This window comes from Sturnira hondurensis, unplaced genomic scaffold (assembly GCF_014824575.4).
Source record: "Sturnira hondurensis isolate 20B ecotype Veracruz unplaced genomic scaffold, ASM1482457v3 Scaffold0019216, whole genome shotgun sequence".
Taxonomy (NCBI): domain Eukaryota; kingdom Metazoa; phylum Chordata; class Mammalia; order Chiroptera; family Phyllostomidae; genus Sturnira; species Sturnira hondurensis.
The window spans coordinates 2,342,727-2,369,786 of record NW_028091847.1 but is presented as its reverse complement, the minus strand read 5'-3'; the positions used below and the strand labels follow the sequence as shown (position 1 = coordinate 2,369,786).

At 48.3% G+C, this 27,060-nt stretch overlaps 2 protein-coding genes across 3 annotated transcripts in view; both read right to left on the bottom strand.

Moving 5' to 3' along the window:
• Nucleotides 1-299: 299 nt before the first annotated feature.
• On the bottom strand, nt 300-10,930 carry MAP6D1 (MAP6 domain containing 1). Its single transcript, XM_037027626.1, has 3 exons — nt 10,534-10,930; nt 3,297-3,414; nt 300-2,761 (listed from the first exon to the last, which is right to left on the bottom strand). Exons 1-3 carry the CDS (start codon nt 10,911-10,913, stop codon nt 2,681-2,683), a joined length of 579 nt encoding a protein of 192 aa, XP_036883521.1. The 5' UTR covers nt 10,914-10,930; the 3' UTR covers nt 300-2,680.
• Nucleotides 10,931-14,442: 3,512 nt separating this feature from the next.
• Nucleotides 14,443-27,060, bottom strand: part of PARL (presenilin associated rhomboid like) — a 33,880-nt gene continuing 21,262 nt past the window's right edge. Inside the window, exons 5-10 of one of the 2 annotated variants that reach the window (XM_037027533.1) lie at nt 26,799-26,894; nt 25,594-25,743; nt 24,026-24,096; nt 18,060-18,161; nt 17,828-17,925; nt 14,443-14,772 (exon numbers count right to left, since the gene is read on the bottom strand). In XM_037027533.1, coding sequence (XP_036883428.1) covers nt 14,661-14,772; nt 17,828-17,925; nt 18,060-18,161; nt 24,026-24,096; nt 25,594-25,743; nt 26,799-26,894 — 629 coding nt within the window. In that variant the 3' untranslated portion in view covers nt 14,443-14,660. The remainder of the gene's footprint in view (nt 14,773-17,827; nt 17,926-18,059; nt 18,162-24,025; nt 24,097-25,593; nt 25,744-26,798; nt 26,895-27,060) is intronic. The other variant, XM_037027534.1, reaches the window with a different exon arrangement.

The following is a 27,060-nucleotide window of genomic DNA, read 5'->3' as shown; positions in this document are numbered from 1 at the left end:
CTGAAGTCAGGCCTGCAATTGTGGAGTTATTGTGGGAATGGAAGTGTTGATGTTTGTGGTGGGTTTTGTTTGAAGCACCACAGAGCACGGAGATGAGGCACCTTGCTCTGAATGACTGCAGGTGGGAGGACCTTGGGGGTCCCCTTGGGCCAGTGGGCAGCGCAGCCTCACAGGTGCCACAGGCAGCTGCTGGCGGTGCTGTCTTGGGGTTCGGGTTGTTAATGGTGAGCTCTTTCAGCTGCAATCAGCTAACAGGTTGAGCTTTTTATTTTTAAAAACTTTTTACAGAATTCAATACAAAAATGCTTATATAGAACATTAGTAAATAAAGTGTAAAATGTGGGAAATTACCCATAAATTTCCATCTTGAGGCTAAACACCATGTTAGGGCTTACTGAGACCTAGCTTCAGAGATGAAGTTTCTTCCGAACCCTGATCTCCATATTTGGTCTGGTAAGGAAGGTTACCGGGTCGGATATTGAAAAGCCGTCTGTTCTAGGGCGTCCAGAAAGGTTCTTGGGCATGTGGTTATGCCGGAATGGAGCAGGCCCACCATGTCCCCGCTGGGATACAGCAGACCATGGACTGGATGGCAGAAGAATGAGTGGGCTTCCCAGACAGGCTCCCAGGGAGGGAGGGGCACTGTCAGGTGCACAGTGGGCCAGGCAGGGTCTAGTGAGAGGGGTTGTGCCGGTGGCATTGGAGTAGGTGGAGCAAAGCACAAGAGAACAGAGCCGCTCCCTGGGGAAGGGGGGAGGGGTGCCTGGGCAGGAAAGAACTGACCCCAGCTGTGCTCTGTTGGTTGTTTACGAAGCACCCTGCACCTAAACAGGAGTTTTCTTAGAGAGGTAGGGATTAGCCTGGTTGTGGAGATAGGAAATGGAAACCATGCACAGCGAATGAGCAGAGAAGGCAAGACCAGAGCCCAAGACCAGCTTCAGACAGTTGTTCTACCCTAGGCTCCTGGGAGTGAGGACATGGGTGGGGGAGGGGGGTGACAGGCTAGGTTGGTGGGTTTTGTGAAGGACTGCATGTGACACCAATGTCGACTGCAGCCCAAAGCAAGCGTTTCCGGTCTTGACAAGCCTCCAGGGATACCAGCAGCAGCAGCGGAGGAATTTACAGTCCTTATTACCATGGGGAGGATGAAGGAAGTCATAGGAGAAAGTGCTTGTTTATAATTAAAGAAATGATGAAGAAATTGAAACAGTACATTTTTGCACGTTAGTAAAATCTGAGGTTGTTCAGTTAACGTGTTCACATCCCACAGAATGCCCAGCAGGCAGTCTCTTAGAAACATCTAAAGAGCCGATGCGGTCTGAAAGAACTCTGTGAGCAGATGGTTGTGATTTTCCCTCCCAGTGTTCTCAGAGCATCCATTTCCTTTGCTGGAACGAGGGGTAGGGCTGTGCCTGCAGCGCTAGCACCTCTGCGGGTTTGCGGCCTGAGCGGGGGAAACAGCCCCACCTGCACTCTGAGGTGGTTCTGAGACCTGAATGCCACCTCTTATGGCTTAAGTAAGTGCTCCAGACTGGAGCCACCCATGGGCTGGAGAGGGACACAGATCCAAAGGGAAATTCTCAAGTTTTTTCCACCAAAATTGGCCTAAGCTGTGGCTCTGATCTTTAAGAAGGGACTAAACTCCTTCCAAGTGTTTGCAGGGCTGCAATGCAAACGGGACCAGGCTCGTTCCCCAGGCTGACCCCCTCACTCCCCATCACAAATACTGGTGGGACTTCCGGAGAAAGGCCAGAGCTTTCCAAAGACAAGAGTGAGCTGCCGGTCACTGTAGTGGGCAGGCCAGGTGGGCACGGCGGTCAAGGCTGGTCTTGCAGGGACGGAGGCTGAGGCGGTGGTCTTCTAGAAACTCCCAGCTCTTCGGGTGGGGGGTGGTTTCCTTCAAATTATCAATGTAGGGAAAAACTGGAACTGGAAATAGAATGTGGGGCTCAGAAACCTTGCACAACAGAAGTGGCATTCAGTTCCCTACTTCGAGCACTCATCCCAAGAAATGCTAATGCGTTGGTAAAACATAGTCCAAGGGATCTTGGCCGTAAATTGTGTCTTTGAAAGGGAAACCCTGTGATTGGTATCGTCTTCTTTCGGAAGTCACTTACTGATTATCATGAATCACAGGCAGGTGATAACCTAAGATTTCTTCTACAACTTGAACGCGTGGGGCCGTTTGTAGGACAGTCATTCCCTTGGGTTACCTCCCGTAGGTGATGACATTATCATGCAGCTGGGAAAACAAAGTGGACACGACTGGTTCTTCCAAGGACCTGTTAAGGCCACATGCCTCAGCCCCTCTGGACCAACTAATTCAGTTCTCACCAGAATTGGTCCTCAAGTTCTCCAGATTTAAAAACTGAAGGGTGTCTAAAAAAAGGCAATTTTAAAAGACCAGAAGCCTTCCACACACTTCCTTCTTCGAGGAGGAAGAGGATGGCTGAGGTCCAGCGTTGAGCCTGGTGGTGCCATGTCTGTCTGTGCCTCTGCTGTGCACAGGCCTCTGGAGCCTGGTGGCAGCTGGGAGAGCTGGGACGGCGCCCACGGTGAGAAAGACGAGCCCTTCCCCTCCGGCAGCAGGGGACTGTCCATCGGAGCTCCCGCCCCAGTGTCCTGGTGAGGCGGCTTTGACCCCCATCCCGGCCCAGCGGCACGCCTCGATGCTGGGCTGTCACACGTGGAGGATCCGGGGAGCTGAAGCCTGAAAAATGGCTGAGGGGTTAGGAGTGAACTTCTTCCTTGCCTCAGGCACCTAGAAAACAAAATGTGCCCACATGTCACTGGGCCTCCTCCACTTGCACTCCCCCAGCTCCAGGAAAGCACTTCCCCTTTGTCTTCCAGGAACTGAGACTACTAACCTAAAGGGTCTGCAGGGGACCCTCTGCAGTGGGCAGGGTCACTGCATTAGCAGGTCACACATGGCACATGGACTTTCCATCCTGCTCCCTGAAGCTGCCTTGGGGTGGAATCAGGAAGCTGAATGGTTCCCCTCTGCCTCCATCTTCCACAAATGCCTGTCACTGCTGCTCAGTGGCCAAGGGAAAGGCTGGGACGGAGGAGGGAAAGAGCCTGTGCACCCGAGAAGCCAGCCCTCGGGGGGAGACCCGCCTGGCCAGTAACAAAGAAGGCCCTTGTTCGTTGGGCGGATGACTGGATGCTCAGGACACTGCTGCCCCAGCCATACTGCCATTTTGCACCAGTAAATGTGACTCCTAGTCTGCAACCCAGAAAAGGCCTGTCCCCAAGGTGCCCAGCCCCTTGCCCTGCAGCACCAGCTGCTGGCTGACCTGGAAGCTGGCCCCAGGGCTGCCGTCCCATCTGGAGCTCTGGGTTGTGATAACCGTGCTGGGTTTTGCCTTCGTGGATCTTGATGGCTTCACCCCAGTCCAGGCCTGAAATTCCTGTCTGAAGCAGAGAACACGGTCACAGCCTCACACAGGGCCAGCCACCCCGTCCCCTGACGGTGCAGGGGCCACTGCCCTTGCCCTGTGCTGCTTGGAATATTCTTGGCTGTGCCCACTGCTCAAGTCCTGCTTCAGCTCCAGGTGCTCCTTTTTCTCTTCACAAAAACGACTAGGAGCCCTGGCTGGTGTGGCTCAGTTGGTTGGAGCATCATCCTGTACACCAAAAGGTTGCGGGTTGATTCCTGGTCAGGGCACATACCTAGGTTGTAGGTTCAATCCCTGGTTGGGGTGTGTATGGGAGGAGACCAATCAATGTTTCTCTCTCACACCTATGTCACATGCTTGCACTCTCCTTCCCTCCTCTCTAAAATCAACATACCTATGTAAAAACAAAACAGCCCTGGCGGGTGTGGTCCAGTGGATTGAGTGCTGGCCTGCAAACCAAAATGTCACAGGTTCAATTCCTAGTCAGGGCCAGGACCCCAGCTGGGGGTGTGCAGCAGACAACTGATCAATGTACCTCTCTCCCTTCCCACCTCTCTAAACTAAACAAAATCTTTAAAAAAAAAAAAAAAAAACATAGGGAGGAGGGGCACTCCCTAGGCAGAGCCACTTCTCTGGAGAAAGTTCGTCTAGCTGACCAGCCTGGCTCCCCGCCTCATCCACTGTAAAGTCCGCTCACCTGACCTGTGCCCTCCCCTCCCCCCAATTAAGTAGGGGAACCTGAACTCCCTTGCTGCAAATGAGCAACCGGCTCTGGCAGCTGCGGCAGGGAGTCAGGAAGGAGCTCCGTTAGCACTTGGATCTTATTCGCCCCACACTGCAGGCACCTGGTGGGCGCTGAGCCTCAGAGACAAACATCGGGCCCTTCCCTCCGGTGCTCCCTATTAAGGGAGCTCCCCAGCCACTTTAGGGAGCCTTAGAGGCCTGGAACCAGGGAAGACGGCTCACTTCCAACACGGGTCACTGGTGGCCCTACGTCCGGAGGCAGTGCTGGCCCGGAAGGACAGCGCCCAGCACAGCAAAGCCATCCATACCTGGCTGCCAGTGAGAAGGAAAGTAAGGCTTTTTTTTATGTTTAGTTTTTAATAATTTGCCTTATTATTGCAGGAACAAGTATAAAGGACACATGGATAAAAACAAGGGGGGGTGGAAACAGGAGGGAGGTGGGGAGGGCTGCAGAGGCGGGCTGGGATCGGGTAAAAGGCAGAAAACTACTTGAACAATTTAAATTAAATTAAAAATAATTTTTTAAAATATTTTATTCATTTATCTTTAGAGGGGAAGGGAAGGAGAGAGGAAGGAAATATCAATGTATGGTTGCTTCTCGTGCATCCCCTGCAGGGAACTGGCTCCTGCCGGAAACTGGCCTGCAACCCAAGCATGTGCCCTGACTGGGAATCGAACCGCGATCGTCTGGTTCGCAGGCCCGCGCTCAATCCACTGAGCTACACCAGCCAGGGCAAAAATAATTTTATTAACTGCTTCAAAAGAGAATAAATCAGTGACCATGACAAAAACCTGTAGGGCGTTCTGGCTCTTTGCAGGGCTCTGCACTTGAGCGTGGGTGCGCAGCAGGGCAAGCTGGCTCCCTGGGAGGCAGGGACAAGGCTGACCGCTTGCCTCCGTGTCCTCGGAGTAGAGCACCGAAGACTTAACTTCTCAGTTCCTCTGAATGAAAAAGACCTATTTTAACTGTACAACTCCACAACTGGCTGGTGAGCGCAGCAAGGCAGAGACCTGCTGTGCCCACCAGAACACCCAGTCAAGGCCACGTTCTGTGGAAAAGTGTCCACCTGGCTGGAGCAACACCCATGCGTGGGCTGGATCTGCTCCCTTCTCACCCCACCCACAGCTCTGGCTGGGTTTGGGGGCCAAGGTCAACAAAGCTGCCTTTTCTCCACGGCAGGGGCACAGCTGGCCCACACAGGCGGGCTGCGTGTGCAGGGCGGCTGTCTGGTGCCAGGAGGCGAGCTGGGCCGGGGCCCGGGCCCCAGTAGATCATTCTTGCTCCGGAGGCTGCAAGGTTCCAAAGACCAGATGCCTGAGCCATCTGCTGCTCCGGTTCTCCTGGGGAAGCAGGTCCTCCCTGGGTGTGCCCTTCTGTCCCCAAACATTAGCTGGGCCTTGGGCTTGGCATCCCAAACTGCTGCCCCAGGGTGGCTGCGGGCGTCCCAGAGCGGGCGTCCCTGAGTGGGAAGTGACGGGGCAGGGGCTGGAGCAGTTCCTGTGGCTGGTGCTGCAGCGGGGCCTGCCGGGGCCAGGGCCAGGGCCCCGGTGAGAGGGGCTGTAGCAGGGACACAGAAGGGACCAAGGACAGAATGAGCAGCACCTGCGGACTGATCAGGAGAGAGGAAGGCCGGTCCAGAAGGTAAAAGCCCTGACCAGTGTAGTTTGGATGGGCTTCGTCTCATAAAGCAAAACAATTCGTCGGATTGATTCTCAGGGCATACACACCTGAGTTGTGGGCCGGTCCCCAGTTGTGGGTGTGCAAGAGGCAGCCAGTCAATGTTTCTGTCACACACTGATGTTTCTCTCCCTCTCCTTCTCCCTGCGCTACCCTCTCTAAGAATAAATAAATAAATAAACAAAATCTTTCTAAAAAGGTAATGAAAATGTAGGACTGCCCTGGCTGGTCTGGCTCAGTGGACTGAGTGCTGGCCTCGGCACCGAAGGGTCCCCAGTTCGATTCCCAGTCAGGGCATGTCCTGGGTTGGGGGCACGTGAGAAGCAGCCAGTCGCTAGCACTTTGATATTTCTCTCCCTCCCTCCCCCTCTTTCTAAAGGTAAATTAAAAACAACAACACAACAACAACTAGGACTAGCCTAGGCCACTGTGCCTCCTCCCATAACCAAGCAGATTCTACCACTGCCCACCTCATGTAGGTCTCAGCAGGACCCCGAGGGCTGCCACCCCTCTCACTGAGGGCAGCGGGCCACCCAGGGCCACTCGGAGAGCCCTGGGCTGAGGACCCAGAGGCCTCTCGACATCGCTTCACACAAACCGCTTAACCTCTCAGAACCTTCATCCCCTCGGCTGGAAAGCAGGGTTACTGATCATGTCACGAAGTGTGAGCCTTCATGGTGGGCACTGGGAGACCTGGGAGTTGAGGCTTGTGGCACCCCGCAGTCGGCCCTCCGGCCACTCCCTGGGGAAGGGAGCAGGGAGATGACTGAGGAAGGAGCTCTTCCTAGAGTGGGTGGCGCTAGACCTGGGCCCAAGGTGCCGACCAGCAGGCACGGAATTCTGGGGGAGGATTGAAGAAGGGCCACGCCGGAGGAGACGGCGGGCTGGCTGCAGGCAGGACCCCGTGTGCCTGTGTGGCCCAGCAAGTGAGGCAGGTGGTTTCTCATGTGGAGACCAGGGGCCGGGCCAGGCCTGCTGGGTGCAGCGGCCACGACTGCTCTGACACTGCGGGGAACAGCTCACGTAGGTCAGGTGCACCTTGCAAGAGGGCAGGCAGGAAAGGTCGCACAGGCCAGGCTACAGCTGGGACAGAGGCCAGCTGGCCTCGTGCGGGGGGGAGCACGTGCGGCAGTGGTACTGTGTCTCTCGGGGTTTGGGGACCAGGAAGCCAAGCTCTCACGATTCACAAGTGAGAAAAGGGGCAGAGAGGCCCAGTGTCCCACCAGGTTTATACAGCAGAAAGTGGGGCCACCACTGCAGGACACCATTCAAGAAACCAAGTGGCTCAGAGGAGGCAGCATCTTAGGGGATAACCTGTGGGGGCTGCAAATTTCGTCTCTGGGCCATGACTGGCATGGCTCAGTGGGTTGGGCATCCTGCAGACGGAGGGGTTGCTGGTTCGATTCCCGGTCAGGGCACATGCCCACAGTGGCATGCCAAGTCCCCAGCTGGGGGCATGCCAGACGCAACTGATTGATGTTTTTCTCTCACACTGATGTTTCCTTCTTTTTCCTTCCCCCTCTCTCTAAAAGTAAATAAATAATACCTTTTAAAAAAACTGATCAAGGCAAGACACATGGGGTTTCACTGCCTGCTCTCCGGGAGTGTGTGCCAGCCGCTCAAGTCCCTGGTCTGTGAGATGGAGCCTGCAAGAACTGAGCCAATCCCAGAGCGTCACTGTGAAGTCAGTCCCGAGCCTGGTGCCCAGTACATGTTAAGAAGAGCAATAATTAGTGCCTCTAGTGTGACTGGAGCCGGGAGGACCAGTAGGACATTCAGACCCGCCATCTGCTCACCACAGGCGAGGGGCCACTTCTGAAGCCAAGCCATTGCTAGAACATCCCAGTGAGGGGAGCTCAGCACCACGGGAGCCAGCGGCCCCATTGTCAATTCTCATTATTAGAACGTGCTTCCCTCCCTGAGCTGAAGCTGCTCCCTGAGTGCACCACCCCCTGTTCTGCTCCTGGCACCTAGAACATCAGCCACGGGAAGGCGCTGCACACCCAGGACCTTGGCCTTCCAGGCCTCACCGTGCAGGCCCCTCCAGCCTGCTCAGGGCCACCTGGTGCAGCAGCTGGAACTGACCCCTCCTGCCCTGCCCCCAGCTCCCCCACAACTGAGAGCATGCGCCCCTGAACACACACCCACACTGCAACAACCAGTCCCTATCAAGTCCTTTTTTAAAAAGATTTCATTTATTTTTAAGAGAAGTGAAGAGAGGGAGAAAGAGAGGGAGAGAAACATCAGTTGGTTGCCTCTCGCACACCCCCAACTCAGGACCCAGCCCACAACCCAGGCATGAGCCCTGACAGGGAATCAAACAGGCGATTTTTCTATTTGTAGGCTGATGCTCAATCCTCCGAGCCACACGAGCCAGGGCCCTATCAAGCTCTTAAAAACTGCAGGCCCAGGAAGGAGCCTCTGGGGAGACAGAATGTTCTACACGCCTTGATAATGGTGGTGGTGCCCAGGCTTATGCAAAAGCCACCCAGCTGTACACTTAGAGTGGATGGATTTTACTGTCTGGAAATTGTACCTCAGTACAGTTGACTCAAAACTAAAGCTGAGACAGCATGGATGGAACTGGAGAGCATTGTGCTAAGTGAAATAAGCCAGGCGGTGAGGGACAAATACCATACGATCTCACATGTAAGTGGAAGCTAATCAACAAAACAAGCAAACAAAATATAACCAGAGGCACTGAAATTAAGAATGATATGACAGTAACCAGAGGGGATAATGAAGGGGGCCGGGAAGAGGGGGAAGGGTTTTCAGGAACATGTACAAAGGACACACGGACAAAACCAAGGTGGGTGTGGAAGCAGGGGAGAGGGGTGGGGATGGCTGTAGTGGGGGAGGGGGGAGTAGTGGGGGTAAATGCAGACAACTGTACTTGAACAACAATAAAATAATTACAATTTAAAAATAATTAATTTTAAAAAACTAAAACTGAGGTGGAAAGTTCATATCTCTTTACCCTTGAATTCCACAGGTAAGAATTTATGCTAAAAAATTATGATAGGAGCAAAGATTTAGCTATAATGATGCTTATCACGGAATTTTTTTCTAAAAAATTGCTTATTTTTAAAAGGTAACACCTGTACATTCTTTCTTAAGGTCATAGTCCAAGAGATAGAGCAGAGAGAAAAGTCACTCGGTCTCTTTCCTCTCTGGACAGGATCCGCCCTCCTCGCCCCTCTGCCTCTCTCTGGTCACCATTCATGCAGGGATACCCTGTGCTTATCTGAGTAGACAGGTGTATGTCAACATCCCTTCTGAAAAGGCAAAGAGTAGCAGGCATGGTATTTTGCACGTTGCTCGTTTGATGTGGACCTATTTTTTTTCTAGTTTTTATTTACTGGTTTTAGAGAGAGAGCGAAGCATCGATCTGTTGTTCCACTCAACTATGCATTCATTCGTTGATTCTTGTTTGATCCCCGAGAGGACTAAGCCTGCAACCGTGGGTATGAGGACAAGGCCCTGACCAGCTGAGCTCCCCGGCCAGGGCTTGATGCGTCCCCAGAAGCCAGGGCTTCTGTCATTGGTGCATCCTGGGCTTCCCAGCGGCCCATCCTATGGGGGAGCCATATTAACCAGTCCCCTTGTCAGCAAGACAGTGGGGCTGTTTCCACCTTTTGCTGTACAGTGTTGCAACAGACCTTACATCCCTTAGCTCTGCCCCACATAGGGAAAATTCCTGGAAGCGAAGTAACTGGACCAAAGGACTAGGGTTTGTAATAGCCCCAGATCAGAATATTCAATAACATGACAGTAGATGAACAGTATTTACATAGAGAAACATATCTATAGGATGAAATACTTCACATCTATTAAAAATCACGTCGTGGAAAAACGTCTGGAAGCATGGACAGACATCCACAACATACACAGTAAGAAACTAACCCTGTAACAATTATAAATGAACATGCACTCAAATGCATGTTAGCATCCCTCAGGGGTGTCCAAACTTTTGGTGTCTCTGTGCCACACTGGAAGAAGCAAAGTTGTCTTGGGGCCACATATTAAATACATTGTGGTGCGTAATCACAAAAAAAAAAATCTCACAAATTTACAGATGGCAGTATTCACAGCCATCTGGGCTGCACGCACCCCGCAGGCCACTGATTGGGCACCCCTGGTAGAAGGAACTACCAGATTGGGGTGGGCTTATTTCTGTAATTTCCAATTTTCCTACAGTGAGCATGTCTGCGTTTTGTAATGAAAAGAGGGAGAAAGCCCTCAGGTGTCCAGGGGCCGAGCTGGAAGGCGCTGGGCGTGGGGAGGACCCGCAGACCTGTCTGTCTTCAGTGAAAGCCAGGTCAGCGGCCCTCAGTGAGGTCTCCAAAGGACCAACAAAAGGAGCTCAGGTGGTCCGCCTGTGCGCGCCACTCCCATGGCTGGGCCCACCTGGTGGAAGTTAAGGGGAAGCAGATTTCAACTCGGTGAAGACATGGCTTTCTGACTCGGTGCGGCCCAAGGAGGGAGCGGGCTGGGAGTGAGGTCGTGAGCACCCCGTTAATGTTAACGGAGGTGCTCGCTCGTTCTCTCTGAGGCTGGTCAGGGAGCAGCGAAGGAGATGCTGCCGCGCTCATGGACCAAAGGGAATGAATGACCTTAGAGGCTGCTCGCCGCTCTTGAAGTCGTGTGGGATGACGGCTCCGGGCGTCCCCTCGCACCCAGCCATCCAGTCCTCACGGCTCCTGGCCCCCATACCTGTAAGATGTGGTCGCTGCTGCAGCCGCGTCCGTATCGCCGATGGGGAGCACGTAGATCCCCCGGTCAGGCGAGGCGGGGGACTTGCTCCTGAGGCCGCCTGCCCCTGGCCTGCGCCCCTGGGTCGCATCTCTCGTCCTGGCGGGCGCGGGCCACCCGCCGAAGTCCCGCTGGTACTGAGTGAGCGGCACGTCCCGGCCGGGGTCCCGGATGCCTGCGGGGAACGCACCCGTACACGAGGCAGCACCACCCGGACGCGGCTCTTCGTTCTCGAGGTCCGAGTAGTTGTGCAGGGTCAGAGGTACCGCCACGTCTGAGTGGTCGAGCTGGTTCCAGCGCCGAGCCAGGCAGCAGAGGCGGCTGATGCAGGGCCACGCCATGCTGGCCCCGGCCGCTGCTCGGCTCAGGCTCCGGCTCCGGCCGCGCCGCTCCTGCCTGGCATCCCCGCCCCCGCGGCCCCCCCCACCCAGCGCCACCGTAGCTCCGCCCCTTGGCCGGGGGTGGCCAGGTGGGAGGGGAAAGGGATCCGTGACAGCCCGGGGTGGGGGGTTGGGACCCGGGTGTGCACGGCTGGAGCGGGGCGAGGGCCAGGGACAAGCCCGCAACCTGAAGGGCGCAGAAGCGGGGATGGGAGAGACGAAACCGCCTGGAGACATTGACAAGGGTCCAACTTTTAGATGTTTAATTTAATCCAAAGTTTCCTAAATGTTATCTTATGAATCAGGCCTGGCTACACAGAGGGCGAGGGTCGGAGGATGCGATCCTTGGGGATCAACCTCAGTCAGCTCTCGGGACAGCCTGCCTCCACCTCCGCGCGGGTGTTTTTCTCGGGGGACCATCCGTGGCTGCTGCATTTGTGCCAGGCTGCACCGCGGTGACTCAGTCACCGAGTGCAGGTGCAGCGATGAGGGGGTCACAGGGAAAACTTGGGGCCACGCTTCCCAGAGAACACAAGTTTGAATCAGCTGTGAGTCACCCAATTATTTGCCTTTGCAATACTAATTTGTGACAGTCGATCGGTTTCCACTGAGAACTGGCATTAGCTCTCAACCGACCTTTCCCGGGGTTCTAATTTTAAAGCATGGTAGATTTTATTTAGTTCATAAAACTGCCACAAATTTTTGACCGCTAGTGATGCTACAAACGTTCCCTTCCCTCCTGGACCTACATTCTTGTTTTATTGCAAAGCTAAATTTGGGTAACTCTCCAGGCTAAGAGGTCAGTCTATTGCATGCGAGTATCAGAAGGTTCCTGAATATTTGATACATGGCCTCTGTGCACACCACAGACCAATTACACTAATAACGCTAATGAAACGGCACCCATTATCCAGAGCTCCATTTCAAGCACATCGTTGGATGGTATCCAATGTGTGGCAACTCAGGGAGGACTGCAGTACAGCCCCTGTGGTCACAATGCCAGTTTCTCTTCCAAACCACTGCCTGCCTGAGCCTGAAGTCACAGCAAAGGGACACAATGGCTGCCCTGGCAGAAGCACACTGTGAAGACTGGGAGATGCAACGGCAATCCCGACAGGCCAGCTGCCTTCGTGTGACCCCCGTGCCAGGTCCTGAAGTCAGCCACCTAGATTTGGTGACTAAAATATTCAGCTGTGTAGGGGAAAAAATCCCAGCCACCAAAAAAAGCAGCTCTTCTTGTGTTTACTTCATTCATCAGACAACGAAGGGCACTTGCAAGTGCCTAGAGCCTCCAGGAAGGCTCCCAACAGATGCTGGTGCCTTCAGGAAGTTCACAGTGTAGCAGGGCAGCAGGCAGGAAAACCAACGCAACACAACTGGATAAAGACAGCCAGGACTCACCCTGCGTGGGGCGAGGGAGGGTCATTGGCCTGTGGGAATGCAGGGTCCCAAGGAGTAAGGCTTCAGGCAGAGGCAGCAGGGGCCAGACAACAAAGGACGGACCTAGGGAGCCTTGAAAGTTTTTCACAGGTAACAATTGGGAATGACTGAAGTGTTTAGCACTCTGCACCCATATGGAAAAGCACAAGGACACTTTACAGACCAGCTGGAGCAGCGTCTCAACACTCCGGGTTAGGACGAGGCCCTGGACTACAGCGAGGCCCTGGGAGTAGAGAGGAGGGGCCGCATTCTAGAAGTGAGAGGTGAGAGGAAAATCCAGAACAGCTTCCGGGTTTCCAGTTCCAATGGCGGTATGGCTCCTTGAGCCAGCAGTTACAATGGAGGTGCCCGGACAGTGGGGCCCAGCACCTGGAACACACCTGGCGCACACTGGACACACTTACTGAGTCAGCGTTCAGAGACACTCACTCCGGGAGTTCAGAGCTCAGGACACGCGCTCGCCACGATGACTGAAGCCGCGGTCAGCGGCGAAGAGACAGCGGCAAAGGGGGCCTCCTGGGGATGCCGCACTGAAGAGGCCCCAGGAGGCAGCACAGCCTGAAAGGCACTCGATCCAGGCAGAACACCTCCTTGGGATGATCAAGTGTCAGCAGAGAAGCCAAAATGAGAAAGTAAAATACCCTAGGGGGCAAACAGGAGTGTAGGGGCAATCGCCAAACCCATGGACAGTAAGGCTTATGCTTCCAGAGCTGGGCGCCACCCTCCAAGGCCTCTCCTGGGGAAGACGGCAGGTACTCAGCAGTTCCCGGCTCCAGCATGGAGGGATGTGATGGAGACAGGAGTGCTGCAGGGACTGGATTTCCTAACGCTCCTCCCCAGAGCACCAACAGAGCAGGGAGAAGAGACAGGTCTCCACAGTTTCCCTGGTCTGCCCCTGGCAAGCCATGCGTTTCACTGAGCTCCCTGTGACACGTCCCTGTGATCTCAGCCTCCTATCCTATCTCTGAAAGCACTTCCTGCCTCATCCAGATGTCACAGTTTGCTGGCATCACACTCCAAAACATCAGAGCACAGCAGTGTGACCCTGGGCAGTTCTCACACAACTGCCCCAGTTCCTTTTAGGCAAAATGGGGACTGGATTAAAAAAACTCTCTCCTGGGAGTGGCATTGGTTTGCAGCAGAATCCTGTCTGGTAAGAATACTGGTACTTCACAGTCGAGTGAAAAAGACTTGAAAAAAATGCCAAATCCTGGACAATCAGATGGGAAAAAGATGTGAAACAATGCCAAATCCCAGACAACTCCTGTGCCCTGAGGACAGGCTGCTGTTCAGCTGCCCGCACTGTGTGAGGTGGGCACGACTCCCACGGCCTCACAAAACCCAGCGCTCTGTGCCCTGCACCTTGCAAGCCAGGGCCTCGACTCCTCTCCAGCGCAAGGCGACGGTGTGGTGTAACCTTCGGAGGCACTAAAACACTAAGAACTCCCCTGTAAATCTGCTTAAGAAAAACTTAAGTTCTCAAATTACGTTTCCTAGAAATACTTCGTAATCACGAGGGCAAGTTATTCCCACGAAAGTGAAGCTACTACGGGGGCCGCTGTCGGCCACGTCATTAAGATGTTTCAGCTCAAAGAACGTTCGTTTTCAAGTGAACGTTCAAGTGAGACGCAGTTAGACTCAGACTCATCCAAGTTTATCCAAGATACTTCTTGTAAGTCTTAATTAAGCTACAATTTTAACCTAGAAAGCAAAAACCTAAAAAGAGCTTTTTTTATGTCACTCATTGCCAGGAAACATTACCTTTGTTGAGGACATTTAGAAAATACTGCAGCTGTTGTTTCAGACCATGTCGGAGAGAAGATACTCTTAACTTCTGTCCGTCAACCCAGCGAAGGAGTGGGCACATAAAAGTGAGTGCTTAGCAGGGACTTGAGGAGGCCAATGTGCAGAAACCTGGGAGCTGTCCCAGGCTTCCCTCCAAGCTTCCATCAGGTCTGTCCCTGCGCCCTTGCTGGGCTCACGGCTCCAGCCGCGTCACATGTAACAAGATTCCAGGGCGGCCTCAGTGTTCTTCAAAAGAGACACACTGTCTGTTTACAAACTAGAGATACAAACCTTTATTTTGCAACTCTGTCACAGTTCACTTTCTAATAAGACGTGTAGTGAGGACACAGTTTAAAATACTGGGAAAGCTGCACATGCCGGGGCCTTCCAGGCAGGAGCAGAGACTGGGGCACTCCAGAGCCGATGGGTTCCTGGGGCTTTCGGGCCATGGACTGGGGGTGTCAGTATCGTCCAACCCCAGTTTTACTTTGAGCCGCCTCCTTTTTTGGGGCTGTTAGTCCTCATTTCATGCCAAATTTTCACTAGAGGCTCCCTGTTCTTCCAGATGAGTTCATGACCATAAGTAATATACCATCTGGGGAAAAGAAATAGTGTGACATATGAATGGTAAGTACAATGATATCAAATTGACATTGAAAAATTAATGCCAATTTTTGGTCATTTACCATCTAGCTTATTAAAATAGCTGACTGATTTATTTGCTATAAATCTATGCATTACCTTTAACATATGGAGTATGGAAAAGCTCTAGGAAGGGCGAGACCACGTGTGACTGATCTGAACAGTCTAAGCACTTCCTTCAGGCACCCGCCTCTGGGTTCACCACAGCCCGCAAGCCAAGCCCCCTTCTCCTGTTACAGACGGGAGGGACCACGTCTGAGAGAAGGTAATCTGCCCAAGGTGCTAATATAGCAGGTCAGACCAAGTCTCAACCTGGTGAGAAAATTCACAAGTGGAGTTTACTAATGATGGCTAGTTTAAACGCTTTTCATCATTTTCCACCTGGCTACACAAAGGGCCATCTGCTGATCCAAAGTCTGCCCACCTTTTAAATTACAGTTCCAATCCCCACTCTCCTGTTAAAAACTGCCTAAAAGGAGCCTGAAGCAATGAGCTGAGGAAGCAGAAGCAGAGTTTTAGTCTTAATTTGCTCACGCTGCACAGCTAGGAATCACCGGAATGCCAACATGACTCGGAGCCTGCGCTCTGACCGTTGTGCGGTACTACAGCACGAGGGAACATAAGCTGAAGAGCACAGAGTGAGTGACAGACGAGAGGGACCTGCTTTTGAGAAGTTGAGCAGTCTAGGTTCTGCAAGACCAGGCACTCTACTGAAAGGCAGCACAAGCTGCATGAGCCTCCTGTCCTGGGGGAGAATCTTGGAGGGCTTACTGGAGGAGGTGGGGTTGACCTGAAATGGCTGTCCTGAAACCTTTATTTCTGCCCTGGTTTCCCCAGATTTCTTGTCCCAAGGCAAAGACTAGGCTTTGTTCATCTTTGCATCTCTCAGACATCTGACTGGAAAAAAAACGCTCCTTTTGCTTTACATTGGTACCAAAGTAGCAGTTTAAGGTTTTGCCACTTTTAAATGTCATGAGCATTTTTTTTATTATAAGGTGATGGAACTGTACCTAAATCTTAATATTCACTCAAAATAGTTAAAATCTGATCATAAAAATAATCACCATTAAAATTTCAAAAGATTAAGAAAATTAGTAAAGTTACAGAATGAAAAAAGATACTCAAAAACCTGCAAATTAATAGGCATGTAACAGAATTCTTTTGGACTTAGAATCAAATTCTGTGGTGAACTCAGAACAAGAGAACAAGTACCACTCTAAGATTCAAATGAAATTATAAAACTCTTGCAAGAAATGAATCACTTGTCAGACGCTCTCCATTTAATAGTGTTCTTCCCCAAATTTTTTAACCTACTTATTTTAAGCAAGGAGTCAAATACTTTAATCTTATAGGTACACTGTTCTGATTATACATGTAAATTAAAATGTATCTGGTTATCTGGCTACATTTAAATTAAGAAAACATTTCAAAATAATTTAGCCTCACAGTCTGGTACTCCGTCTAAAACTCTAGGTCTGCAATGACTTTGTGACCTCGGGTAAATCCCCTTCTCTGAGCGGTTTCCTTTCTGTAAAATGGAATGCCCCACAGGACTTTCAGAGTATTCTTGTTACACTCAGTCCTCAGCTCAGGCATACAGCAAATATTCAATGTTAGCCATTACTGCTGCAATAGTTCAAGGTTAAGGCCACAAAATTTGGTGAAGGACACGAAGTCAAGGAAATGCACAGGAGGACACGAATGGACTCTTCGCCACTGTAAAGATTTTGAAACCTGGATTAAAGATGAGTTCTGGATGACTGAGATAGAGTAAATGAAAGAAGTTGAAATTAGAAACACAAAGAGAAAGGATTCCTCTGCCTTTCAGGCCCCAGACTTTAAAATGTATTTGATCCAATTATTTTCAGAATGGAAAAAGGTCATCTAATTATAGTTCAAAAGAATAAAAACCTGTTGGGGAGAAGATCCTTTAAGTATACATAGAAAGATCCAGATAAATTTAGAGTTCATAAAACAGAACCCTTGTTCATACATCTTTATGTTTCTCACACTGTAATATCAGGTCAGTTTCTACTATTTATAATGCATTGCTGTTAAAGCTAGAACTCGCATATGCTATTCTTTAATCACCACTGAAAATTAAAAATGGCATTTAATTCCACCGCCTACTGGGCAAAACTCCTCCACTTAGAATAGATTTTCCTACTTAAAAAAATTAACACTTAACTTTTCTTTAAATTAAAACTTATTGTCATGAAACAGTAAAAACCAAGTGAGGGCAAAAGGCAACATTTATACAAAGACAGCGCCCCTGCCACGGAGCCTCTGTGGTCAGAGGGCCCAGGAGCGTGGAGCCGGCAGACACTGTGCGCAGTGCTGTTTCAGGCAAACATCCCCTGTCTGAAGCACAAGCGAAAGGTCTTGTGGCCTCAATGCACCTGTCCTAAACCTGGCACAACAGGGGTTTGAATGTGGGTTAAAATCTCCGCTCTGCTACTTAAGAGCTGTGTGACCTGAGGAAGAGCACTTCTGAGCCCACCCATGCAATGGAGGCAGTGACAGTGTAAGTTCAGTGCCCACCAATGACAGATGCTCAGTGAGCGGACACTGGTGGTTTACGACGCCTAGCCCATCACTCAGCATCAGGCACACACTCTTTGCAGGCGGAGCACAGCCTTGAGCACTCAGTGTGCTCACTAGCGCCCATGTGGTGGAGGTCTGGGTTGGCTTTGGGCAGGGGAGAAGCCTGAGACTGGGGAAAGGAGAATACAGCCCACACTGGGGTCTGGGATTCATGACAGGTCAGAAGTCAGGGTGACCTGAGGTTAAAAGTAGGGTCTCTCTCTACAAATGACTGAGGGGGGTGGGGGGCCAATATTCTCATGTCCCACCTCACATGGTGAAATGGGCAAGACCAAAGCAAACCCTGTTGAGGGTTCCCCGCCCTCCCAACCCCACCTGCCCCTGCCTCACTCCGCCTTCCTTAGGGGTTGGAGAGGAAGATGCCCTGAAAAAGCCGCACAGCAATCAACAACACTCAAACTTACATGCCAAAGAGAGCTCCCCCAAGATGTGCCGCATGATCAAAAAACTTCCATCCCAGGACCATTCCTGCTGTGTCCATGGCAATAATGGCTTTTAGGGCCTGCAAGCCACAAAAGAGAACATAACTGATACAACTTTGACTTCAACAGCACTGCCACTTCTAATTTAAGGGTAAGAATAGTCAATATAGAAACATCACCACTGTCCCCACGCTTCACTTCATGAAACACTCACATTCCCTGCCGTGAATGTGAACATCGGAAGGAAGATGATGGCGAGCCTCCCTTCTGGGACCTTGGTACAGACAGCTGCAAGCACAGTCATGATGGCGCCGGACTGCAAAAGAGCACATGCAGAAACGTGAAACTCTCAACATGCTCAGAGACCACAACATCTAAAGGAGCAGTACTTTCCCAGGAAGTTAGTAAGCCACACATTTCTATGTGAGCACAGAGCTCACAAGCTTTCAGTTACTAATGCACAAAATACTGGGCAGAGGGGTTCCCAGTCTATCACATAGTAACCGCCTGGCAAGGATTTAACTGCAGGCGATAAGATGTGTAACAACCAGCATGTGAGTGCCGAATGAACTCCAGGGACCGTATTAAACATGTCAAATGCTGCGTTTCATTTAATAGCTAAAAAAGAACTTCTCAAACTTCAACAACAAAGCCCCCCAACCAGAGAGAGAGCATGAACTGCCCAAAGAAACCCTGATGTGTGGAATTTAAGTGGTGTATATCCACTGCAGTATCAAGAGCAGCCACTAAAAAAGTTATACAAGGAGATACACTCCAAAACACTACAGACAAATCAAAACGGAATTCCAAGTGAATATGCTGTAGTGACCATTTTATTTTACTTGAAACCTGTAAAGGGGAGACTAAAGAGTGCTGGCTGGGGTGGCTCAGTGGAGTGAGTGCTGGCCTGCGAACCCAAAGGTTCCCAGTTCGATTCCCAGCCAGGGCAGAAGCAGGGTTGCAGGACAGGTCCTGGGCTGGGGACCTGAGAGAGGCAACTGACTGATGATGCTTCTCTCACATCAATGGTTCTCTCTCTCTATTGCTCCCTTCCTTCCCCTCTCTCTAAAAATAATAAATAAATAAATAAATAAATAAATAAATAAAAGCAATTAAAGACATTTTCCTGACTGAGCAAGAAAATTCACTTTATGTTAAGGTTGGGTCAGTGATAGTTAAATCAATAAAATTACCACAAACAGATTATCATAATGTCAGAAAGCAAATTTGGCCTATGATAAATTTATAACTTCAAGTGAAATTTCTGTAACATTTTAACAAATACTGTCTCTGACAACAAACGTTTGACTGACCTTTGCCATCTCAAGATGAAGAATTATGTCTCACAGAAAATAAACTTTTGAAAAGCAGATTAGAGAAAAGCTTCCTGCCAATAACTAGTAAGAAACTCAATTTTTAAATAAGGTTCAGAATATGCACAGCTTTAACTAAAGAAAACCCTTGGCAAAATCTAGTGCCCTTAACAAATTCTTGCTTTCTAGTGCCAATATGGCAACTGACAACTATTCTTTAATAGTCCCCTTCATCATTTAACAAAGGATTATGATGAAGGCAATAAGACTAATATTTCACATTTTCTAATACTATTTTATGATTTGTAGCCCCCCCCCAATTCCTCGTTAAAAATACATTACACCTGGTGATTTAGTTCCCTTGACTTTTAACCAACGATGAATGCAAGTGTTTGGGGATAAAACTGCCCTGCCATGGCTCTACGGGGTTCTGATGAATGACCAGGAACCACCCCACTTCCACGTCTCTTCCTGCATGCTCCCGACTACGCTAAGCATGCTAAACCCCCTTGTATTACACATCAGAAATAGGTGTGCTTTTCCCTTTTATATGGGGAAACTGGGGTTCAGAGAGGGTAAGTAAAGTGCCCTAGAAATCACAGGTAAGTGGGAGAGCTGGGACTCACACGCAGTCTAATTCTAATACCATGCTGCTGTACTCCGTTCTGAGGAACACAGAAATCATAGGGTTATTTTACATAAGCACTCTTTACCAAAATTGAACTTTTAGAGTTGCTTTAAATATTAAATTCCCTATTTGCATTTAAGTACATTAGCATTTAAATATGTATATAGTCTCTAGAGAATATTATGTAAATATTTACATGCGCCTAGAAATCTGCCATGAAACTCAAAAAAAGGGCACATATGTAATTTAATTTTTTTCAGGCATCTGGAACATAGCTCCTGAGGGCAGGAATTTTGATTATCTTGCTCACTGGCTGTATCCCCAGTGCCTAGGAGTCTAATCTGCAAAGTAGACACTCAAATATTGTCTAAATAGATAGTACCAGATTCAAATCTACAATCAGAACTTTCCCGTGCTAGATTAGGCTTTCTGTTTTATAGGGATCAGATACCCACTGTTCTGACTAGTCTTTTTTTTTTTTTAATTTTATTTATTTATTTATCTTTAGAGGGAAGGGAAGGAGAGAGGGAGAGAAACATCAATGTATGGTTGCCTTTCATGCGTCCCCTGCTGGGAGTTGGCCTGCAGGGAACCCGCCTGCAACCCAGGCATGTGCCCTGACTGGGAATCAAACCGCGATCCTCTGGTTCGCAGGCCCGCGCTCAATCCACTGAGCTATACCAGCCAGGGCCTGACTAGTCTTTTTAAAAAATATTTTAAATTAAAAAACAAACAAAACATTTTAGCACTGGCTGGTATGGGTCAGTGGACTGAGTGCCAGCCTGTGGACCAAAAGATTCCTGGTCAGGGCACATGCCTGAGTTGCAGGCCAGGACCCCAGAAGGGGGTGTGCAAGAGGCAACCAATCCGTATCTCCTGTGCACTGATGTTTCTCTTCCTACCCTTTCCTAAAAATAAATAAAATTTTTAAATATTTTATTTATTTTTAGAGGGGAAGGGAAAGAGAGAGGGAGAGAAACATCAATATATAGTTGCCTCTCATGCATCCCCTGCTGGGAACTGGCCTGCAACCCAGGCATGTGCCCTGACTAGGAATCAATCTGTGATCCTCTGGTTCCCAGGCCCACGCTCAATCTACTGAGTTACACCAGCCAGGGCTAAAAATAAATAAATTTTTTTGGTAGGCATTTTAATCTTAATGTTTTATTTTTATTTTTTAAATATATTTTATTGATTATACCATTACAGTTGTTCTATTCCCCCCTTCATTCCCTTTCACCCGCACACTCCCTCCCCCACCATTCTCCGCCCCCCCCGATTAATTTATAACGTGTCTCAAGTTCTTTAGATTCTATATTTCCCATACTATTCTTGCCCTCCCCCTTATCTATTTTCTACCTACCATCTATGCTATTTTCTGTACCTTCTCCCCCCTTCTCCTCCTCCCACCCCCATTTCTAACCCTCCATATGTTCTTCATTTCTATGGTTCCACTCCTGATCTAGCTGTCCTCTAGGTTTGCTTTTGTTTTAGGTGTGGTTGTTAATAACTGTGAGTTTGCTGTCCTTTCATTGTTCATATTTTTCATCTTCTTTTTCTTATATAAGTCCCTTTAGCATTTCATATAATAAGGGCCTGGTGATGATGAACTCCTTGAACTTGACCTTATCTGAGAAGCACTTTATCTGCCCTTCCATTCTAAATGAAAGTTTTGCTGGATAGAGCAACCTTGGCTGTAGATCTTTGGATTTCGTGATTTGGAATACTTCTTTCCAGCTCCTTCTTGCCTGTGAGGTCTCTTTTGAGAAATCCACTGGCAGTCTGATGGGAACTCCTTTGTAGGTGACTGTCCCCTTATCTCTTGCTGCTTCTAGGATTCTCTCCTTCATTTTAGTCTTGGCTAATGGAATTATGATGTGCCTTGGTAGGTTCCTTTTTTGGGTCCAACTTCTTTGGGACTCTCTGAGCTTCTTGGATTTCCTGGAAGTCTATTTCCTTTGCCAGACTGGGGAAGTTCTCCTTTATTATTTGTTCAAATAAGTTTTCCACTCGTGGCTGTCTTTCTCCCTTCTGGTACCCCTATAATCCGGATGTTGGAACGTTTAAAGATGTCCTGGAGGTTCCTAAGCCTCTCCTCATTTTTTTTGAATTCTCATTTCTTCATTCCTTTCTGGTGGGATGTTTCGTTCTTCCTTCTGGTCCATTCCATTGATTTGAGTCCCAGTTTCCTTTCCATCGCTATTGGTTTCCTGGACATCTCCCTTCATTTCAATTAGTTTAGCCTTCATCTGTTCCTTTAATTTGTGACTATAATCAACCAGTTCTGTGAGCATCCTGATAAAGAGTATCTTGAATTGTGCTTCTGAGAGGCTGGCAATTTCTCGGTTGCTGAGAGTTATCGGCTCTAGGACTTTGAGTTCTTCTTGCGCCATCTTTTGGGCTGTTCGTGCCTGTTACGTATCAGGATCAGAGCCCTAAGGTGTTCACCAGAGCAGGGCAACTCAGTCGCTGGGTTGTGACTCTGTATGTGGGGGCGGGGTCAAAGAGGAGCAATGGTGTCCCGTCTGCCATCTCCTGCTGGGGCCCCCACAGGTGCAGCAGCTGCCACCGTCACCGGGCCCACGCGTTTCGTCCCACTGCATGTGAGTGTGCCACCACCGTCAGCCCTCGCCCCCCTGGGGCCTGCGCGGTCCGTCTTACTATGCGCAAATGTGCGACTGCAGTCTGCCCCACACCCTGACTGGGTCCGGGCCACTTGCGCACCTAGGTCGGGGGATCTGTCCTGCCCGACCGTGCTCCGCTGCTGGCTCCGCCTCTCTTACCGTCCCCGTTGAACGGTTAGTGGTTGCCGTATAATACAATTTTCTGTTTTTTGGCTGTGTCTTTGTTCTCCAAACCTTTGTTGTATTCAAACTTGGTTGTGGGAGAAGGCACAGTGTTTCCACCTATGCCTCTATCTTGGCGGAAGTCCTCAATAAATATTTTTTAAAAAACATTTTAAATTATAGCTGGCACACAATATTATATTAAGTTCCAGGAAGACGACACAGTGATACAACACATACACCTTATGAGGTGATCAGCATAGTAAGTGTAAGAACCACCTGTCACTGTAAGCAGTTATATGAGTGACTGTATTCCATATGCTGTCCATTTTAGCCCCATGATTGATCTGATCACTGGAAGTGCGTACTTCTTAATCTCATTCCCTCTTTTCAGCCACCCTTCCACCGCACCCCGCCTTTGGCAACCATCAGTTTGTTCTCTATATCTATCAGTTTGTTTCTTGTGTTTTTTGTTCATTTGTTTTGTTTTTTAAATTCTGCGTGCAAATGAAGTCACATGGTATTTGTCTTTCTCTGTTCAACTTAGTTCACTTGGCATAATACTGTATATATCCATCCATGTTGTTGCAAAAGACAAGAATTCATTCATTCATTTTTTTAAATTTTATTTATTTATTTTTAGAAGAGAGGAACAGAGGAAAGAGAGGGAAAAAAAACAGTATGTGGCTGCCTCTCACATGGCCCCCACTGGGGACCTAGCCCCCAACCCAGGCACGTACCCTAACTAGGAATCAAACCAGTGACCCTTTGGTTCACAGCCTGTGCTTAATCCACTGAGCTATACCAGCCAGGGCAAGAGTTCATTCTTCCTAATAGCTAATGTTCCATTGTGATTTTGTCTGTGTGTAATATATATAAATATATACATATATAAATTTTAAAATATTTACAATAAAAATAATAATTATTATTCATTTATTTTTTAAAGGGTTTTATTTATTTACTTTTAGAGGGGAAGGGAGAGAGAAGGAGAGGGAGAGAAACATCAAAGTGTGGTTGCCTCTTGTGCACCCCCACCTGGGGATCTGGCCCACAACCCAGGCGTGTGCCCTGACAAGGAATCAAACCAGCAACCTTTCAATTCACAGGCCAGTGCTCATTCCACTGAGCCACACAAGCCAGAGCTTGACTACTCTTGATATGTACTGTTCCAGTAAGCATATATAAATGGTCAATAGTTAAAAGCTATAACCTCAAATTTGTAAGGCTTTACAACTGTATAAATTCTAAATTAGATACAAATTAGTTAATAGAATTGTTTCGATGTTACTTTCCTGGCTTTGGTAATTATACGATCCCTCTGTCATTGACAGTAGGGTGAAGTGTATACAGAAACTCTTTCTACTAATTCTGTCACCTTTTTGTAACTCCAGAATTACTTCAAAATGAAGTTAAAACCTATATTAAAAATTTTTTAATTAGAAATACTTACTGCTCCAAGTGATGGTCCATATCTTCCTGTGGCAACTTTACATACATAACTGACAAAATTGGAAATAACACCTGAGAAATAAGTCAGAGTTCAGTAATTTTAGCGAGGTATTAAAATGATTTCCGTATCCCATCTCCACCCCAGAGACTAACACGCCAGGTTTCCACTGGAGTGACTGCAGGTGCAGGCATGAACTTATCCTGCAACTCTGTCACTACAGATATCTGACAGGGAAAGAAAAGCCTGGCCCACCGCACAAGCTGCTGAGTGACACAGGGTCTTTTACACTAGTTACCATTTCCCTCACCTACACGATGAAGAGACCAGCTTCCAAACCCAGCAACTGCCTGGGAACTCTCTGGGCTGAATTCCAAACACTAAATCCGAGTCTCTGGAGTGGGACCAGGGAGTCTATATTTTACCGGGCTTGCCCAATCACTCTGCTGTGGATTTAGATTAGATGATCCTTTACAGGTCCCTTTCGCTCCAATATCATCTGAGCCAGACGCTGTCATTTACAAAACAGCTTCCTATAGAGCAGTAATTAATGACAACTACAACAGGCTCTTTGTACCTACAACACAACTACTGCTTGGGGAAAGAACTACATAATTAATCTTTCAGGCCAGAGAAACTGCTCAGTTCCTAGTTTTAAGGGACTGGATGAACTTGAGTATTTAATTAACACCGATTAGGTACTAACTCTGGGCCTTGTGGTGGATGCTTCTATTTAATCCTGTCTACGACCCTGTGTCATAAGAGAGTATCATTATCCTCAGAAAGGTGTACAGTCTTTTCTGCAACGAGACACAGCTGGTAGAAAATGTATCTGAACCTAGGTCTTCCACGTCCAAGCTCAATGCTTTTTTCACTACAGAATAACTGCCAGATATACTGTTTTCAATGAAGGGATTTTAGAAACAATTTTTTATACTTCATGGCTTTAATTAAGTACATTCTGCAAAAAGAGAAAGAAATGGAATTTACCCAACCAAATGTCAATTCAGCAGCATCTGGGAACCTGGAATCCTGCACAATTTCCTGGCGGGAATAAGGAAACGCCACCTCCAGGACCACCACTGGAGGGCTCCCACGCTAACACATAGGCTTGCAGGAATAAACGCATTCTTGAGTCTTACTGGAGAGCTCAGATCTAAAGCTTTCTGGAAACTCAACACACTGTGGGAAATGAGCTTAAGATTCAGAGGACTGAGACAGCTGCGAAGTCTGGGAATTACTTATCTGTAAAATAAGGAGCCTGAGGCTAAAGCAACCAAGACCTACTGACATAAAAATGACATGTTTAAGTTGAACACTAAACCTTAACTCCTGTCTACCTGGCTAATTTAAAACTAAACAGTAGTTTCATAATTCAAGTAAGAGGAAACCTGCGAAATGAGAAGCAGGGAAGTCAACAGCCCTAGCCATCTATGGCACCTTCTCTACACCCAATCTGAGAAACAAACGCATACTCAGCACTTCCTATTGCGTACATAGGATGTGGCCATGCCCTTCTCCAGACAGGTGAGTGACAATACTCCGAAAGGCCCAAGAACAAAGCTCATTACCTGCAGACAAGTACACTGCCATGAACTGCTCCTGACCCAGAATGTTTACTATGCTGGAGGAGAAGCTCCACAAAACATACATATTTGCAGCCATGTGAAACAAGGAGAAATGACTGAATGTGGACAGCAACATCGGAGAACAAAGGACCTCTAAAAGAGAAAGAAAAACAGAGTCTGATAATCATGGAACACAAAGCCAGTAAAAGCTGCCTATTTAAGTTTTTCCATTATTATTGTGAAATCAAACATAGGAAACAAAACAGAGCCAGTTAAAAGGTTAAATAAGTTGGTTTACAAAAGCATTTTTCAAAGTGGTAAAAATATATCTTAAATCTCTTTTCTACTTATTAAGCAAGCATTAAAACTTTTCAGTTCAACAAAAACAACTTGTCCTTACAGCAAAAGTTGGTTAGAAGGAAGAATCAGAGTGCCCTGGCTGGTGTGGCTCAATGGATCGAGTGCTGGCCTGTGAACCAAAAGGTTGCCAGTTCAATTCCCAATCAGGGCACATGTCTGGTGTGTAAGCCAGGTCCCCATTTGGGGGCCTGCAAGAGGTAACTCATCGATGTATCTCACACATTGATGTTTTTCTCCCTCCCTTCTTCTCTCTAAAAATAAGTATGTAAAATCTTAAGATTTTTGTTTATTTATTTTTAGAGAGGGAGAGGGAGGGAGAAAGACAGGGAGAGAAATATCAGTGTGTGGTTGCCTCTCACACGCCCCCTACTAGGGCCCTAGCCCACAACCCAGGCATGTGCCCTAGACTGGAAAATGAACCAGAGACCCTTTGGTTTGCAGGCTGGCATTCAATCCAATGAGTATACCAGCCAGGGCAAATAAACCAAAATCTTTTAAAAAGAATAAATAAAAAAATTATTCTTGAAATAAAGAAGAATTAATAAACAATTTTAATTATAGACATGAGGTTGTACATAACAATCTTCTCAAAGAGTAAATTTGTAGTGATCACAAATCATAGGTCATTAAATAATATTTAGATATCAGAATGTGCAAGGTACATTGTAGGTACCTGGGACATAGTAGTAAGATAGTTGAGGTCCCTGTTCTCAAAGAGTTTACAGTCTACCCTCTGATTTTGTTTATAACTGTTAACAAGAATTCATCCTTTTTATAGTATTTCAATTAACATAGAGCATATTTTCATATTACCTCTATCTCAAAATAAAATCACACATTAGACTTACTTGAGGCTGGATTGGATGTAAAATATCTGATCATTGTCCGCTGTAGAGAAGGTACTCTCCATAAACAGAACACAAAAACATTTGCAGCTATGATACCTACAAAATAAATATTTATAATTTAGGGAGGTTAAAAATAAGAGCAAAGAACGTCTGATTAAAAGTCCACCTGAATAAGATTTTCTACCACAATTATGTAAGAGTTTTACATACTTGGGGAGAAAAGGTGGGCTAAGGAACGTAAGTGAAAGCAGTGTTCTGAAGA